Source organism: Phycodurus eques, chromosome 5 (assembly GCF_024500275.1).
Source record: "Phycodurus eques isolate BA_2022a chromosome 5, UOR_Pequ_1.1, whole genome shotgun sequence".
Classification (NCBI taxonomy): domain Eukaryota; kingdom Metazoa; phylum Chordata; class Actinopteri; order Syngnathiformes; family Syngnathidae; genus Phycodurus; species Phycodurus eques.
Window position 1 is genome coordinate 3557397 of NC_084529.1, and position 19389 is coordinate 3576785.

The 19389-nt window shown below is 39.3% G+C and overlaps 2 protein-coding genes across 5 annotated transcripts; both read right to left on the bottom strand.

Moving 5' to 3' along the window:
* Positions 1-175: 175 nt before the first annotated feature.
* LOC133402807 (troponin I, fast skeletal muscle-like) lies at positions 176-10855 on the bottom strand. Of its 3 annotated transcripts, none has more exons than XM_061676969.1 (7): positions 10774-10855; positions 5761-5789; positions 5640-5676; positions 4074-4202; positions 3102-3191; positions 2803-2976; positions 176-253 (listed from the first exon to the last, which is right to left on the bottom strand). In XM_061676969.1, the coding sequence occupies exons 2-7, from the start codon at positions 5769-5771 to the stop codon at positions 176-178; spliced, it is 519 nt and encodes a 172-aa protein (XP_061532953.1). In that variant the 5' UTR covers positions 5772-5789; positions 10774-10855. The 3 variants fall into 3 exon arrangements, with proteins under 3 accessions (XP_061532953.1, XP_061532951.1, XP_061532950.1); XM_061676967.1 differs by lacking the exon at positions 10774-10855 and adding an exon at positions 7427-7447; XM_061676966.1 differs by lacking the exon at positions 10774-10855 and having other exon boundaries at positions 5761-5850.
* A 2082-nt stretch (positions 10856-12937) lies between these two features.
* On the bottom strand, positions 12938-19071 carry tnni2a.2 (troponin I type 2a (skeletal, fast), tandem duplicate 2). Of its 2 annotated transcripts, none has more exons than XM_061676964.1 (7): positions 19002-19071; positions 15434-15469; positions 15085-15121; positions 14858-14986; positions 14667-14756; positions 13759-13935; positions 12938-13258 (listed from the first exon to the last, which is right to left on the bottom strand). In XM_061676964.1, the coding sequence occupies exons 2-7, from the start codon at positions 15442-15444 to the stop codon at positions 13178-13180; spliced, it is 525 nt and encodes a 174-aa protein (XP_061532948.1). In that variant the 5' UTR covers positions 15445-15469; positions 19002-19071; the 3' UTR covers positions 12938-13177. The 2 variants fall into 2 exon arrangements, with proteins under 2 accessions (XP_061532948.1, XP_061532949.1); XM_061676965.1 differs by lacking the exon at positions 19002-19071 and adding an exon at positions 16522-16718.
* Positions 19072-19389: the final 318 nt, after the last annotated feature.

A 19389-nucleotide genomic window follows, 5' to 3' on the forward strand; every position in this document is an offset into this window, starting at 1 on the left:
AATGGCAATTTTCATAATTGTGTGTCAGATGGATACGAACGAAGCGTTTTCACAAAGTCACACGGCCACACGTGAAAGTCTTACTTTGACAAACATTTAATGAAACAACAAACATTTCTTTGTTGACAATAATTCCCAAAATGTTTTTTTTTTTTTTTTTTTCTCCTTTTCTTTTTTAGGATGACTCAAACATCTTCTTCCTGTCTGCTTTGTCCTCAATGTTCTTTCGCCAGTCGCCCACTGCCTCCGCCGGCTGCCACACACACACACGCACGCACACAAACACACAAACGCACGCGGTCAAGCCCCGCCCGACGTGTACGATGCACCACAATCCATCTTGGATCTTTTACATGACGGGTTGCGGGTTTACAGCACATTCGTTGTTGTTCATGACATCTTCTAGCAAAACGAGACCTTCTACTTGATAGGTTCTCTCTCAGGGGCGTCAAACAAATGTTTGTCACGGGACACACTGGAGTCGTGTATGTATAAATTGCTCATTTATATCCTAACAATCAGTAGACGCAAAAACAATGATGAATAATGAGTTTTCAGACATGAAGTCAAGGAAAACAATTTGTTCAACCATTGTTGAATTTAAAAAAAAAAAAAAAAAAAAAAAAAAAAAAAGTTGTTTGGTAACAAAAAAATGCTCACAATCTTTCAACATTAGTAAAAGTGAAGACAATTTGCAATTTTGAGACAATATTTTGGCAAGAAACATGAAGACGACACAGATGATTTGCTTTTGCGGGCCACATAAAACAATGTGGCGGGCTGCAACTGGCACGCGGGCCTGGAGTTTGACACCCGTGTTCTCTCGACACTCTACATTCCGTGTTCTACTGCGTCCCATCCTTTTGGTTCCACATTCCACATTTTGTGTGTTTGTCTTGCATTGCATATTCTATGTTCTGTGTGCTCTGCCTATGTACGGCTAGACGATCTATGTTCTAGACTTGACAATCTGCGTTCTTCGTGGTAAAACGTCGTATGCACAAGCCCAATTCCAAGGAGGTTGGGACGTTGCGTTAAACATCAATAAAAACAGAATACAATGATTTGCAAATCATGTTCAACTTATATTGAATTGAATACACTCCAAAGACAAGATATTTAATGTTCACACTGATCCACTTGATTGTTTTCAGCAAAATAATCATGAACTTCGAATTTTATGGCTGCAATACGTTCCCAAAAAGCTTGGACAGGTGGCAAAAAAGACTGAGAAAGCTCATCAAACTCGTGTTTGGAACATCCCACAGGTGAACAGGCTCATTGGGAACCGGTGGGTGCCATGATTGGGTAGAAAAGGAGCTTCCCTTCACCTCTTTGTGAACAAGTGCGTGAGAAAATAGTCCGACAGTTTAAGGACAATGTTCCTCAACGTACAATTGCAAGGGATTTAGGGATTTCGTCATCTACGGTCCAGAATATCATCAAAAGGTTCAGAGAATCTGGAGAAATCACTGCATGGAAGCGGCAAGTCCGAAAACCAACATTGAAAGCCCGTGACCTTCGAGCCCTCGGGCGGCACTGCATCAAAAACCGACATCGATGTGTAAAGGATCTCACCGCGTGGGCTCAGGAACACTTCAGAAAACCAATGTCAGTAAATACAGTTCGGCGCTACATCCGGAAGTGCAACTTGAAACTCTACTATGCAAAGCAAAAGCCATTTATCAACAACACCCAGAAACGCCGCCGGCTTCTCTGGGCCCGAGCTCATCTAAGATAGACTGACGCAAAGTGCAAAAGTGTTCTGTGGTCCGACGAGTCCGCATTTCAAATTGTTTCGGGAAATTGTGGACGTCGTGTCCTCCGGGCCAAAGAGGGAAAAGAACCAATCCGGACTGTTATGGACGCCGAGTTCAAAAGCCGGCATCTGCGATGGTATGGGGCTGTGTTAGTGCCAATGGCATGAGTAACTTCCATATCTGTGAAGGCACCATTCATGCTGAAAGGTACATACCGGTTTTGGAGAAACATACGCTGCCATCCAAGCAACGTCTTTTTCGTGGAGGCCCCTGTTTATTTCAGCAAGACAATACCAAACCGCATTCTGCACGTGTTACAACAGCGTGGCTTCGTCGTAAAAGAGTGCGGGTACTAGACTGGCCTGCCTGCAATCCAGACCTGTCTCCCATTGCTGTATCACAGTGGTAAACATGACCCTGTCCAAGCTTTTTTGGAACGTGTTGCAGCCATAACATTCTAAGGTCATGATTATTTGCTAAAAACAATCAAGTGGATGAGTTTGAACATTACAAATCTTGTCTTTGTAGTGTATTCAATTCAATATAGGTTGAACATGATTTGCAAATCATTGTATTCTGTTTTTATTGATGTTTAGCACAACGTCCCAACTTCATTGGAATTGTAGAACCCACTTTACATGACATGACGATGTTCTACGTTCGGTGTACAACGTTCGACAGAATGCACTCCAAGAACTATGTTGCCGATGCTACGTTCTGTAGCCCATGTTTATTCCGCGTACTACGCTCTACATGTTCGACATTGCATGTGCTACGCGTTACATTCTGCCTCTCTATGCCCTACATTGCAAACTTCTACATCGTGTGTACAATGTACTACTTTCTGTGTTCTATATTCCGTGATCTACGTTCTACATTTTACTTGATGTATGTGCAATTTGAGGTTTTTCCAAATCAAATTGGAAATGAGATGTTGTTCCAGGTTTACGAAAACAAGCTGTGTCTGTTTGTTGGCGAATGTACTGCAATGTTGCCGCCGTAACTCAGTGCTTTGGAATGCGAAATTGAAGCGCGCGCTGACCTCCTCCTTGACCTCCTTCTTGACCTGCTTGAGGTTGGCCCGGAGCTCCATGTTGACGGTGTGCTTGGAGCCCAGCAGCGCTTTGAGCATGGCGTCGGCCGACATGCGCACCTTCTTCAGCGCCGGCTTCTTGACGCCCGCCAGGTCGATCACTTTGATCTTCAGGTCCTCGATCTACGCAAGCGCAGGAGGACCGGCACTATTGGGTGTTCTACATGGGGCAACATGCCCGCCGCTCCCCCCCGTGAGGCAGACATGCTGACCGCTAGGTCACCGCGCTGCCCATCACGCGGGCTTACCTCTTTGTCAGCTTTTCCGACTTTGACCGACAGGTCGTATCTCTCCTCGTCCACTTTCTCGATGAGGGCGTTCAGCTTCCTGCACGTTTCCTGTACGCGTCATCATAACGACACATCATCATCATGTGACGTTATCGTGCGACATCGTCACGTTACAACACGATCGCTTGAAATCCTCATAGTGTGACATGATGTTTTTCGGGGGGGGCTGGAACGGATTAATGGCATTTCCATTCATTTCAATGGGGGAAGATGATTTGCGATCCCAAGGTAACGCTGTATTATTGTACGATCGCATTGTAATTGCAGACTAGAATGGAAACAAATAGAAACCAATTGAATAGAAACAAATAGGTTAGAACAGAAAAGAATAGAGATACAGAAAATAGAACAGGATGGAAATGAATAGAATACAAACGAAGAAAAAGGCTCACGGCTGTAGAAACAAACAGAGCAGAAAAGAAACTCATTTTTGTTTGAAATCAGAAGTCGAGGATAATAGTTTGTTCAAGTTACTATAAAAAGGGCTTTGCCAACAACGAAGAAATGTGTCTCCCTTCTCAAATTCTTATATTTTTGCATAGTTTCCCCACTACAATGTGAAATCATTCATTCATTCATTAAAGTGCGGAAACTGCAAACATGTAAGAATTTGAGAAGGGGGCCAATATTTTTTCATGGCAATGTATGACAATTTGAAACTCGGTACAGATTTGAGCAAGAATCATGAAAGTCAATGCGCATGATTTGCTTTTGTCGGCCACATCAAACGAGGCCCCCGGGGGCCCTCAGTTTGAAACCCGGCGGGTTAAGGTTTTCAGGTTGATGGAAAGCGAAAATCCCTGAAAAACGTGGCGCTAGTTCAAAACGTCGATCTGCTGTGCGGGCGTGTCGGCGGAGACACGAATAGAGTCGAGTGGAAACAAACAGAAAGCAATCGAAAAGAAATGGGAAGGAGGGCGCGGCGCTGACCATGAGCGCGGTCTGGTCCCCGCCGAGGCCGGGCCTGCCGCACGTCTCGGCCAAGTAGTCCCGCTTGGCCGCCTCCGCTTCTTTCTTCTCCTGCTGGATCCATTTGGCGCCGATCGACAGGATCAAACTCTGCGGACGCCGACAGAGCGAATTCGCGTCGCTTAGCCCCAGCTAGCGAGAGCTAGCATCTCAAGAGTCATCAGAAACCCAAATCTCGTTTCAACACTGTTTTTACGAAAATGTCATCTGAATACACACGGGTTACCCTGAAAGTGTAATCTGATTACACGACATGACAACTGAGGAATTGATTTACAGAATGTTTTCTTTTTTTTTTCTTTTGTCAAAAGATAATATTCAATAACATTAACGACACGAATATAAATTCTATTTTAGAGGACTCACACGTAACAGCTGTTCCGTGTTATTAGTTATTATTTCGGTATTTTAGTTGCATCCTACACATGAAGATAATGGTGAATATAAATTAAAAATGTTTAAATGTATCACTCATTTCATTCTTTATGTTTCAATGTTCCTTGATTAAACTGCTTATCTTATTTCATTGACATCATGCACTGTTTTCAATCTAAAATACGAATAATACTAATATATTATGTATTTTTTACCAAGTACTACACCAAGTTTAAAAAAACACTTAACATTTGTTCAAACTCAAAGATTTCTACTCTTCAATGAATGATTTGATTTTATTCACACCTTGCACATTTTTGTCAAAGCAGAGACATGCAAAATATGAAAATAATACAATATTTTTATATGAAACACTTCCTTCTTAAAGCATTAAAAGACAAACTCCTTATTTGTTTTCCCCCAATTATTTACATATTGCACATTTGATGTCAAAGCAGAAAAATACAAAAGTAATTTTTAAACAATCAATCTCCTTTAATACTTGTTCAATATCACTTTTCACTCTTAAAAAAAAGTATATTTTTTACGTATGATTTTATGAACATCCTGCACATTTGTCAAAGCAGAAATAAAATCTATTTCCTTGTCCACTTTTTTACTCTTTTAAATAGTATGATTTACTCTATTAAATCATTTTATTTGACATCTTCGATGAGTTTTTGGCGAATTAATATTACTGCAATGTTATTCATTTTAAAAGTTGTAAATCAATCTCCTAATATTTAAAAGATGCTTAACACTGAACATCACTTATTTTTATTTTTATTTTTTTACACTTTTCAATATTCTTTATATTTTCAAGAGTATGAAATCATTCTCTAACATTGTCACCCATTTAAATAACTGTCTTTATTAATTTCATTCACGTCTTTTTTTTCTAAATAATGAATCGCAGCAATATTAATGATTAAAAAGTTGATCATCAATCAATCTCCTTTAATCTTAAAAATAACTTGCAACTTACTCTACAATAACCTCCTTTACAGTATTATCTTTTTTTGGTCTAAAAATGTATTCAGAGCAATATTGATGATGGCATTGATTGATTGTCTCTCAACTATCGATGAGTGGCATCAATAGTTCGGATGCAGATGTGAGGATGCTAATTAGCATTGAGCGTGTTAAAGGTACCTTCAAGTGGTGCCGGCGGCTGGAACTCATCTTTTTCCTGAAACGTTGCAAGAAAAAAGCAAAGAGACAAATGCCATGGAAGGCCACTCAATGAGATGTTTCTTGAAATCTTGCGACTTACTCGTGGTACATGTTGCCGTTCGTTCAGGGCTGCAAGAAGAAAAAGAAGAAGAAGAAGAAGAAGAATTAGAGGACGAGCGAGAAGGAAATGTGCTGCCGCAGGCCGACCGATCTATTTGCGAACTTTGGACTTTATAGCAGCTGGGGGTCAAATGTCGCCGGCGCTAATCTCCTGAGCGGATGACGGGAAATCAAATCTGTCCCTTCGAGACTCCTTTCACGGAAAAGAATTCGGCGGCCGAGCGGAGAAAAGCGGACGCAGCGCGGCGGCGCCGCCTCGGCTAAAAATACCGCAAAGCTTCGTCGCCCGGGAAAAGGGGAAAAAAACAACAACTTCGTCTTCTCCTTCGTCAGCAATTCAGCAGAAGTCAAAGAAGATCCGAGCTGTCGACTTGGAGCCCGAGAAACATCCCCGAAGTCTTCCAAACACGTCTCAAGTCCGAAAACAAACAAACAAATGCAACAACAACCTTCCAAAGCATACACAAAATGGACTTGTTCAAAAAGGACAAACATAATCAAGATATCAACCATTTTCTTCGTCAAAAAATAATCATTTAAAAAAAAAAAACAATAAATAAAAACAAATACATATGAAAAAAATAATGAATACAAACTAAAATCTGTAAAAAGAAAATAAAGAATAAGGCAAATGAATGAACATTTAAAAATAACACTGGTGAAACAACAAATAAAAAAGAATAACTCAAAAAAGAAATGGATATATGTAAACACATGGTTTACATTTTTGAAAAGACACCTGAAACACGTAAATATATTTCAGAAAATAAACGTTTTCGAAAAGAAAAAAAAAGAAAAACATTCATCAAAAATATAAAAATACCAAATGAATTAAAAAAAAGCATACAAATATTTTTCAAATATGTAAAATAGAAGCAAAACAGCAAAAATGACAAAAATAACTGGAAAAAGTAATATAAATATGCTCTCTTAAGAAATGAAAAAATAGAAATAGAAAAAAGACAAATACATTACAATTGAAAATAAAAAGAAACATGTTAACATTGTTCAAAAGTAAAAAATAAAATACTTTGAAAATATAAAATATATAAACAAAAGGAAAAATAAAAAGAAAAATATATTCCAACATATATTCCATATATTCCAAAAATTGACAAATACAATTTGAAAAATGTCTATTTAAAAAAAATATTATTTAAACTCTATGTATCCCAGCAAGGCAATTTATAACAATTTATAACAGCTTCTCCTTTGCAAAGCTGACCCAAAATAAAAATAAAAAATGTAAATAAAAAATAAAAAAGAATTAAAAAAATAGAAGCATGTGAGCTATTTTCCAAAATGAGACCACATGTAAAAATAAAAACAACAACAACAATAACAACAAAAACGTCGGCGAGCCGTTCTTTTGCATATAAACTCGATGCTAATCTTTTGTTGAACGTGAACACAGACCAAGTCCATCAGTTCAGTTTGAATACAATAACAATTCGCCATCAAGGATTTACGTGGACATTTACTCCATTTTGGAAAAGAATCCTTCACAGACAGAATAAGGAACGGAACAATTTCAGAATAAGTGTTGCTTGCTTAAGCGCAGAAAGAAAAGCACGCAGCAGCTGATTTCATACGCTCGTAAAGGAGGCCCACGGGTCAGGAGGTCGACGGAGGAAGAGCCGGCTCACCTGTGGCGAGGAAGAAGACGCAGAGGCAGCGGTAAGAGTGGCCGACGCGCCCGCCTGCAAATATATACGCGTGTTGATTTCCATAGGAATAGGAAAAGATGTGAGGCTCCCGTTTAAGGAAAAGCCCGCCCGCCGACGATCAAATATCAAGCCGCCCGCGCTCCAAAACGGCGGCGCCGAGGAGGAGCCCGAGGAGCGATTAGGCCGAGGACACCCCCGCAACCCCCGCCACCACAAAAGAGCACAAAGACCACAAAGCGGACGCAAAATGAAGCAAGATGGACGCGAGCAACAACAACGGTGACAACTTTTATGCTAAGGATGGATTTACAGCCTTCTATTTTGCCATTTATGGGACTTTTTGTGTGAACTCTTTAAAGAATATTTTTAAATATTTGTTTCGTTCTAGTTGAATAATGTGTTTAAATGTCAAAATGTTTTTCACTCATTTTAAAAAATACATTTACAGAATAGAATGTTTTTTCTTCAATTTCTTTTCTATAGAAATACCATTGACGAATGCGTTATTTTATTTTATTGCATTTTAAAGAATATTTTTACATTTTCTGTTTTATTACTTTTTTAGTCGTTGTCTTCTAGAATGTTTTAAATGTTTTTCTTGTTTTCTCTTTATTTTTGTGTATTTGTTCACAAAATTAATTTCATAGGATGGAATACATTTACATTTCTATTACTGTATTTTTATTTTATTTGCATTTAAAAAATATATTCTTACATGTTCCTGTCACTTATTGTATTTTTTATTAGGTTTATTTATTTAGTTAAATTTTTAAACTTTTATTTTTACCTCATTCATTTTTAGGTACTACTTTAAGAATATGTTTAAATGTTTTTCTTTTTAATATTTTTCATTTCTTAGTTTTTTTTTATGTATATGAAGACATTTATTTTACATTTTCTTTTAACATTTTTAGATCATTGAAGAATATTTAAAAATGTTTGTAGTTTTTATTTTGTTTTCTGTGTGTATTGAAAATAGTTTGATTAAATTGCCTTTTCAATTTTATTTTTTAATGTTGATCCGATACTTTTTCTCCGTTATTGTCATAAGCGGTTTTGCTTTGGATACTTTGAATTAATTGCACAACCAACTTTTACAAATATTTGCATTTCTTTGTATTTTTTATCCGCAGAAATAAATATTTTAAAAACACCCAAGGAAAACTAACACAAAAAAGTAAACAGACTTTAAAAAAAAAAAAAAAAAAAAAAAAAGAATGTGTACCAAGATATCAGTCCAAAAAATAAACACAAAACATTTTCTGGGGTGAAATCTCCTTGAAATAACATTAAGCTAGCTTTAGCACATTAGCTCAAACATGGGTTTCTCCCATCTTGCCTTTAAAAAGGTCCGCCAAGCTAGCTAGACCATTAGCATGCTAGCTTCAAAACTAGCTTAACATCTTTCTGCTAACAACTTGCGAGGGTGTTTGAAGTCCAAGACGCGTCAAGTTGAAATAACATTAACAGCCTCCAGCTAGCGGGCAAGACCTTTAGCATGTGTTTCTACCATGCTGGCGCTAACGACCGCTAGCAACTTGAGAGTGTGCTTAAAGCGAAAGGCGCATGAAGCGTCTGGATAACGGCGCAATGACTGCTGATGCGCACCAGACCCATTCGCATTAGCGGCAGCCACAGCTTCGCTCACACCGCACAGATCACCGTAAAGCAGTCACTTTTTTTTTAAATGCAAGCTTTTAAATGAAGTTGTTAGCAGGTCACGTTCCTGCCATTACAAAGGCGAAACATATCCAGTTACGCTTTTACAAGAACTTTAAAACAATCTGATGTTGTCGTGATTGATTTTTTTTGTTTTTTCCTTCAACATTTGTTGACGTCGATCCGGTCTGTTGTAATTATGCATCAGCAATGTCATCCATTACCAGTGTTCCAAATGTATAAACACCTGTGTGGAACATTCCACAGGTGAACGTGAGAAACCGGTGAGGGTCGTGATTGTGTATAACAGGAGCATCCCCGAACGGCTCTGTTGCTCACAAGCAAGGATGGGGCGACCTTCACCACTTTGTCAACAACTGCGTGAGCACACAGTGCAACAGTTCAAAAACAATGTTTCTCAACCTACGCTTTCAAGGAACGTCGGGATTTCATCATCTACTGTCCATAAAACCATCAAAAGATTCCGAGAATCTGGAGAAATCTCTGCACGGAAGCCAGCAGTGAATGCCCGTGACACTTCACCCCTCAGGTGGCACTGCATTAAAAACCGGCATGATTGTGTCAAGGATATTGCCTGCACGTGGCCTCAGGAACACTTCAGAAAATCACCGTCAGTTGACGCAGTTGGTCGCGACATCTTCAAATGCAAGTTAAAATTCTACCTAAAGTTCTAAAGTTCTATTCTAAAGTGAAACCCGTACAGTATATTAACAACAGCCAGAAACGGTGGCGGCTGACTCATCTGAGACGGACCGCAGACGCAAAGTGGAAAAGCGTGCTGCGGTCTGACGAGTCCACATTTCAAACTGTTTTCAGAAATAATGGACATGGTGTCCTCCGGGCCAAAGAGGAAAAGGACTATCCGGATTGTTATCAGTGCAAAGTTCAAAAGCCACCATCTGTGGTGGTATGGGGGTGTTATAGTGCCCATGGCTTGGGTAACTTGCACATCTGTGACGGTACCATTCGTGCTGAAAGGTACATACAGGTTGTGGAGCAACACATGCTGCCATCCAAGCAACATTTTTTCAGGGACGTCCCTGCATATTTCAGCAAGACAATGCCAAGCCACATTCTGCACGTTACAACAGTGTGGCTTGCCAGCAAAAGAGTGTGCGTGCTAGACTGGCTTGCCAGCAGTCCAGATCCGTTTCCCATTGAAAATATGTGCTGTCGCATTTTGAAGTGCAAAATAGCACAACAGAGAAAAACCTGGACTGTTGAGCAACTCAAGTTGTACATCAAGTAAAAATGTGAAAGAATTCCACCCACAAAGCTTTAACAATTAGTGCCCTCACTTCCCAACCTGCCGTCTAGAAACATCACAGTTAGCAGGTTGGTTAGCATAGTGTGGTAGAAGAAGTTTCGTGGCTCTACAAAGTGTAGGGCAGCAGACTTGGTCTACTCTTTCCGCCCAGATTACGTTTCCGTCTTAATTGCTTCGGGCTCAGTTTCCACGGAACATTCCAGATTACTGGCCGGATATTTTTATCGCGCACATCGTTTACATATTGGGGCAGCACAGTGGTTTACACGTCTGCCTCACAGGTCTCAGGTTCCGGGTTCAAATCTGGAGTTCCTACATGTACCCTGATACTGGCTGGCGACCAATCCATTGTTTGTCTACGTGTGCCTTGTAGACAAACCTCTCGTTAGCGACCGGCTGTTAAAATGGTCGACTGGAAGGACGTGCCAGACAGCAGATGCGGTTAAGGTTCAAGTAGGTATTGTTTTCTGGGGAATGTTCCGGATCCTCCGTGCGAACAAACCACATCAGTCTTGACGGAATGTCGCGGCGTGAGACCAACTCAACGTTTTTCATCTTGGAGGAACATCTAGAGGCCGTCTGAAGAAGCACATGCATTTATTCATTCATTAAAATGTGACATGCAGGACGACACCAAGGTTGAAGATTACATCATGAGGCGGCAAAGTTTTCACCTTGGGGGAATACCTAGTGGTAATCTGAGGAAGTGCAGCTCGCTCATGTTCTTTGAATGACTTGTCAGCATGTTCTATGAAGGTTGTTAGTGTTCTTTCAAGTTTGTTAGCGTAATCTTTGAGGATCGTTAACGTGTTCTATGAATATCGTTTGCAAGGTCTCTAATAATGGTTAGGACGCTCTTTTAAGATCCTTAACATATTCTTTGAAGATGCCGAGCATGTTTGACGAAGATCAGTCGGGTGGTCTGTGAAGATCAGTCGCATGTTTTTGAAAAGTATTAGCATGTTATTTGAAGATGCTTAGTGTGTTCATAGAATGTTATTGGCATGTTCTTGGAGGATGGTTAGCATGTTAGTTCAATATTGTTATCATGCTCTTTGTAGATCGTTAGCATATTCTTTGACGATCCTTAGCGTGTTAGTTGAAGATCGTTAGCATGTTCTTTGAAGATTGAGAATATTTTTAGTGTTCTTTGAAGATCTTTAGCATGTTCTATTAAGATTAATAGCATGTTCACGGAAGACTGTTAGCATGTTATTTGAAGATGCTTAGTGTGTTCATAGAATGTTATTGGCATGTTCTTGGAGGATGGTTAGCATGTTAGTTCAATATTGTTATCATGCTCTTTGTAGATCGTTAGCATATTCTTTGAAGATCCTTAGCCTGTTAGTTGAAGATTGTTAGTGTGTTCAGAGAATATTTTTAGTGTTCTTTGAAGATCTTTAGCATGTTCTATTAAGATTAATAGCATGTTCACGGAAGACTGTTAGCATGTTATTTGAAGATGATTAGCGTGTTCCGAGAATATTTTTAAGCTCCTTAGCGGGTTCTTTGAAGATCAGTAACATATACACTGAACATTGTTAGCATGTTTTTTAAAGATGGTGTGTTTTGAGAATATTTTGTACTGTTCTTTGACAACCGTTAGCATGTTCTCTAAAGCTCCTTAGCATGTTCTTTGCAGATCCTTTGCATGGTTGTGATGTTGCACAACATCTACATAGTTCACAGTAACCTACGTCATGTCTGTCACTTAAAATCGTTCATTCAGAAGACTTATAAAGTACGTGTGGTGTGCTTTTAGCGTTTATGATCATCTAAGGCGAGAGAGTCACTAGACTATTTGTCACGGATACGCGACACCCTTGCAAACCTCTGAAGACGTTTATGGTTTCTAGACGTGCTAGAATGTGACAGTGTGGGAACGTCCAAAGACAAGTTCTTCCCCTGGAGTAGGTAATGCCTTCAGGGGCATCGGAGACTATGTTGACTTGAGAGATAACCTCACCTGCTGACTGGCTTTCTTCTTTGACGACACAATACATGAAGCATCACACTTACCTACAAAGACAAAATCAATTAAAATATAGTCTTGTATGTGCAACATGTAATAACGTACCTCTTTCAATGTGTATCTCCACATATAAGACTATGAGAAGAGCGTAAGTGAAAGCAATTCCATGGATATTAAGCAAACTGCTAACTTAGCCATTAGCAATTGAGCAACAGGGCGTATAACATTTTCACATTCAAATGAAAAAAGGAAGAAAAAGATGAACATAAAAACTGTTGGACTTCTTCATGAAACCTGTTTAGCTCACAGTTAGAAAATCAGTTGAAACATCGGTTAAATTGTAATTTTATTTCAGTCGTTGTTTAGCATGACCTTTAGTATGATGCTAACGTAGTCTTATTTAGTCTTAACTTATTTACCTTGCAATTAAAAGTGTTGGCAAGCATGTCTAAAATGAAAACAATAAAATAAAATAAAGCAACACCAAACCAGAAGCTGGTTGAAGAAGACATTTGTTTCATCGGATAGACTGTTAAACACTCGAAGAACAAACAAAAGAAGGAGAAGCAAAGTGGCTCAAGCACAAGAGTTTTATTCCAACAAAACAAAACACGTTAGCTAGCTAGCATGGTGGCTAACAAACACCGAAGAAACCATAATTTATTGGAACTTCCTGTCTTCCATCAGAGTGTTACAAAGCACCAATCGAGAACTTCACGTTGAAGGTCTTCACACTGTCAAGTCGAACATTTTGAGCTAAAACTCCTGATTTCGGACGAGAAGAGCACAAGCTGAACTGTGTCCCCTGCATTTAGCTGTCAAACATCTTCTTCCTGTCTGACTTGTCCTCGATGTTCTTACGCCAGTCCCCAACGTCTCGGAGCTGCTTGTCCTGAAAACACAAAAAGGTCCGTGTCAGCATCTCGCAAACATATACAAGTTTCTCAGACACATCTACAACCATCAAACCTCTACCAAAATTCCAAAATCTGTCTCAAGCATCTCCAAACATGTTAAAATGTCTCAGACAACTCACAAACCTCTCAAAATCATCTCATAAACATCTTCAAACATCTGACATTGTGAAACGTGTCCTAAAAATCGAACATCTCGCAAACATCCTCAGAAACATCTTCAAGTATCTCACAAACATATTAAAACTTTTACTGAAATTGTGAAACATGTCCTAAACATCTAACAAAAATGCTCAGACATCTCACAAACATCTCCACCATCTTCAAACATCTCACAAATATCTCAAGAAAAAAAAACACATTGTCTCCAAACATTTTCCAACAGCTCACAAGTCTTGTCCAAATATCTCACATCTCACAAACATTTCCAAGAATCAGCTCATTTGAGTAAATCTCTCCCAACGAAGGTGTTCCTCACCTCCTCCTTGACCTCCTTCTTGACCTGCTTGAGGTTGGCGCGGAGGTCCATGTTGACGGTGTGCTTGGAGCCCAGCAGCGCTTTGAGCATGGCGTCGGCCGACATGCGCACCTTCTTCAGACGAGGTCTCTTGAACTTGCCCCTCAGGTCCACGATCTTGATGTTCAGGTCTCGGACCTGCGGGACACGACGGGACGGCCGACTTGAAGCATGTTTGCAGAACAACGGCAATAATTTTCTGCGTCTTGATGAAATCCTCAGTTGAACAGAAATTGTTTCCCCTTCTCATAAAGACACATTGACCATATGTATATCATGTAGGTGTTTTTTTTTTTTTTTTTTTTTTTTTTTTTTTTTTAATGGTGGTAGTTAATCTTTTTCTTCTTTTCATTAAATTCAAGATACTGGTGTTACTGACATAACCACTTGTATAATTGCATTAGCACATATAGGAATAATAATGTATCTGTATTAATATACCTTATTATAGTACCAACGTATGTATATTTAGGTTCTAAATTAATAGTTAAATAGGATTATATGTAAGTAGAGAAATTAAGTTTTACTCCTTCCTACTCCTTTTCAAATGTATAATTTCTTTAACCTTGTCTGTTTTGTTCTTTCTGTCCCTTTCACACGTTTTAAATAAAGAATACAATCAGTTAAGAAAAAAAAAAAAAAAAAATAAATAAATTATTTACTCTTCTCAAAAATACAACATTGACTAGAAATGTTTACTCCTGTCAAACAGACATCGACCATGAATTGTTTAATCTTCTTTAACTTTTCTGGCCAAAATGTGTTCTCTTCTCACAAATGTCCATCCGACAAAATAGTTTCTCTTTTCGCAAAAGCCCAGCGGCCCGAAAGTTTTCTCTACCCACAAAATACTCAATCAATCTTCTCACCTCGTTGAGGACCATGTTGAGCTTGAACTCGATGCAGTAACGTTCCTCCTCGCTGGTATCAATCTGCTCGCGGAGTTTCATGCAGAGTTCCTGAGGAGAACATCACAGGACCTTCAGCATGCGGAGGCCGACAAAGTGACGGTGGAAGACCTCAGCTCGAAGAAGGTGGGAAGCGGCGAAGCTCCTCTCACCCGCAGCTCGTCGCCCGAGTAGGGAATGTCCATAGGAGGACATTTTTCCGCCAGGAAGGTTTCTCGCTCTCCGGCCTTCTCGGCAGCTTCGGCCTCCAGGAGGTTGTTGGCCACCACCAGCATGCAACTCTGTGCTCACAGGCGCGCTCCATTATGGCTTAGGCGACACAACCGCGCGCCTACGTGCACATAGACACACAAACGCACTCGCACGCACACACAATTACCTTCAGAGTGTGCTTGCGTCTGGCAGACAGTCGCTTCCTGCACACATCGAAATATTAGACAGCAGATTGATGCTTTAGCTTTTGGAATGCTAACATGCTAAGTGCTAGCAGACGTTAGCATTTTATCAAGTCTCATTGGCCTTTTGATTATTTTATTTTTTTTATCATTACGGATCAGCCTGAAATTTCCATCTTGCTATGCTAAGCATACCGACCGGTAGTTTGTTAGCATTTAGCCTATCAGGAAGCTGCATCTCATTCGCACGTGTCCATAGAGGCAAGTAGTTCCCAAATAAACATGCTAAATGTTAGCATACTTTGCAAGTACTGAGAATATGATGTCACTCACTCGGTGGCCATGATGGCTTCTTGACAAAGACCTTATCTACAAGACAAAAAGATAAAGAAATGATAGGGTCAGTGTAAAATAAATAAATAAACAAACAATAATTCAGTCATATTTATCCAATTATGAAAGACAAACAAAAATCGGTTATTGTTGGCAGTTAGCTCATAGCATAGCGATCACAAAGGATCATCAGATCCTCCTTTTTTTAGAGTACGTGCTTCTTTTTTGGTGTAAAAATGTCCAAACGTCGAAGTCTAGTGTATTATCGTTAGCCTTAGAATCTTATCGGGTTCTTTATTTGTCTCCTGTGAGTTTATTTTTAGACATGAAGATGTCTCAAGTAATCCAAACGGATTAAATGTCAACAGTTAATCTTAGAGAAAGTGTCTCGTTGAAAAGCGTCCAGACGCTCTCTGCTCTCAGTCAAAGCATTTGGCGGCTAGCGTGCTAATGTTAGCACATCTCCATACCACGTGTGTTACATGCTAGCTGCTAGCAGTAGGTGAACTGAGCGACATGGGGACTAAATATTTGCTGACAAAATGAACGTTACCATTCATGTAAAAATAGGTGGAACCAAATTAGGTTTAAGTAAACTGCTGCTTGATGTTAGCTCGCAATGCTAACATTAGCATTGCGTAAGGCTGTTGTTGAAAATGTAACAACTTTGGAGGGAACAAAAACGACCCAATTAGACGATTTTTTTAGTCATGTTCACATTGACACTAGCACGTATGACGTTGCTGTCTCGCGGTACGATACGTCACCATCTCGTATCGATATCGTCACCACTTGATAACTTAGGTTTCGCATTCCATTTATGTACAAAAGTATCCAACCAATCTAATAACTCTTGTCTTGTTTTTACAAAATATGAAGATATCTATGTGCAGTTAAAGTGATACCACATGCTTTTGACATTTTCAATTCAAAGTTATTCACCTTAAAAAAAGCAAACAATTATTTTTGGGGCTGAAACAAAACAAATCTGTGTATCCTGTTGTTATCTCGCGGCATCGCTACTGCTAACCACAGACGACAAAGCTGGCTATCAATGTGTTGTTTTGTTTAATAGATTATCAGCTTACCGTGATACTGCTGTTATCGTCAAACTACGGTGATGAAGCTGTAATGTCACCCAATCACAAAAACAGTGAATAGGTGACTATTTCGGCAAATCCTGCAGGATGGATTCCCCCCAAAAATCCCAAATTTCTGTCCACAATTTCTTCACTAAAATTCTTCATTTTTATTATTCTACTCACTTTTTTGTCATTCCACATCTCCTACATTTCAACCGATTCCAACCATTCAAACTTCCAAATGCTCACAAAATTCTGAAATTCCCTTAATTTGTATGATTTTTTTTTTTAACATTCATAAAATTCCCAGTTTTCTGACTGGCAAAAAAAAAAAAAAAAAAGAGACAATCAACAAATCCAATTTTAAATAAGAATTTTGGCATGTTCGTCACGGAGTACGTGTACACGTCTCTTGAACATGTACACGTTTACAGTTGTTTGCTTTGAAAATGTCTGCCAAAGAATTATTTGACATTTCTTAGCGGATTCAAACCATTCCCGCGCCAACTATGGCATTTTAAATTTCAACAACTGAGTGAATTCAAATGGGATTATCTCATTTTATTCGAGTGATGTATTCAACAAAGTTAACTTGGTGTAAAACAAGGTGGCGAATTGGTATGGCGAGGCCAGGGGGGGTCAGCAGCATGAGACAGAGGGTCTTGAGAGGGTGCACGCTATTTGCGGACACTCAGCTGTCGTCGAGGAGGAAAAAGCGACGGCGTGCTCGTCTCAAAAGAAAACCACGTGTGAGCGCATCGGCGCTGTTGGCCTGAGAACAAATGGCGGGCGTCGCAGGGGGGGCACGGGGGGTGAAAAGTATTTTGGGAGGCGCGAGGACATGATGCTGAGGGACATGTGCGTAACCCAACACGGACCCGCAAGAAGCATTGACATGAGGAAAGAGAAATAAATAGAACTCAGCTGCTGCCCGCACGCCATCTCGGAACAGACCCCCCCCCCACCCCCCTTTTTAACGTTTTATTTATTTGCACCTAAAAGTCTCGACAGGACTTCAACACGCATCCACTCGTGCGCGTATTTCGTGCGTGTACTGTGTACATATGAAGATAGGGCATTGTGTTGTCATCGTTGCCATGACGACAGAGACAACCAAGACGCTGCAGCTGCCATTTGGACTGATGATGATGATGAAGATGTCATGAAACATTTGTATGTTTCATGTTAATCATTACAATTCATTTTATCATACAGATTAAATTACACATTGTAGTTTGGGTTTTTATTAAAATCATGGCTTTTAACATAAAATCAGTGTAACTTTGGTTTCTCCTTGCGTGATTATAGTCAGCACTCTATCATAAATTAAAATACATTAAAAATTGTAATCTACACATTAAAATAGATTTTTTTTGTACTGACCGCACTGCTACACAATGTACATGCTCGTGTCATACATATATATGTTCAATATATGTAATCATTATTCACTGATATTGTCTCACATTTGTAACCTTATTACAAATTATTGTATTCATCAAAAAGTTTTATTGCATGCTTTTATTGATTTTGTTTGCATTTTATAGAAATGTGACACAACTGCCAAAAAACGTACACCCAAATTAACAAGTTTCACATGACACTGTCTTATATTTTTAAATTATTCATAAAATATTCTAGTCTTTAAATTCATTTTTTATGATTTGATCTCAATTGCATATCTTTTATTCAAACAATTTATGTTACGTTTCTTGAAACGTGAGACCACTGAGGACTGCTAAAGAACGTACATGTCGACATGACATTGGCGTATAATTTTAAATTGATAAAAAATAAATAAAAACAATTCTTAATGTATTCTGTATTGACCAAAACTATTTCTTGTATTTTATTTAATACTACACTATTTTGAGTTTTATTGAAACATGACACCACCACGAATTGCTGCCAAAGAATGTACACACTAACCTCACAAGTGTCATATGATATTATATTATCATCTCATACTTTTAAAATATGTTTTTTTAAATTACGGAAGATAATTTCTGTTGTTTTACTTCTATTTTGTTGTTCATTTAAGTGATTTATCTGAATGGAACAGCACAAATGCGAGGAGTCTAAAAGACGACAAGTGCCAAGTCGTTACGTTTCACATTTGATAACCTCATTTGTCATATATATTATTTGTAAATATAGCTATATACATGGTTTTGTTGTTGAAAGGATTTGTCTGTTTTTTCACGGGAATTTGACTGCCAAAGAATGTCAGAAACAGTCTCACTAACAAACATGACAATATTAAGACTAATGGACATTATTCGTCATCGTACTACGATTTAGAAAAAGTCACAGCATTGTATTGTTTGACTTTAAATCCCTTTGGTAAAAAATAAACCAAAAAAACCGACAAGATGTGAAAAAGTATCATCAACACAAAATGTCATTTTTAAGCAAAGTCAAGACAAACGGGATGCGTGCTTATGGAGTCACGACGAATAGGATGCTTGCCCGAGTGTGTCACTGACCTGCGGCGGCGGCGGCGTCCTCTGTGTTGCGCTCGGAGGGAAGATGAGCTTTAAAAGCGACGCTGATGGGAATGCGGCGTCTCCTCTTTAGGGAAGCGGATTAGCCCGCAGGCCAATGGCCACGCAAGCTCGTGCGATACAACGCGCACGCACACACACACACCGACATGACCCCCCCAACCACCTTGTATTAATAACCGACTGACCTTTAAGATTGTTTTCTTCTTCCTGACAGGACGGTGAAGAGGATGATGGACGCCGTCTCAGCAAGGAGAAGACCACGGCGATAAAGATGAAGAACATGAGGAGGAGGAAGATGTGACTAAAGATGAGGAACAAGAGGAAGATGAAGATGAGGACGATGAAGATGAGAACATCACGATGAGGA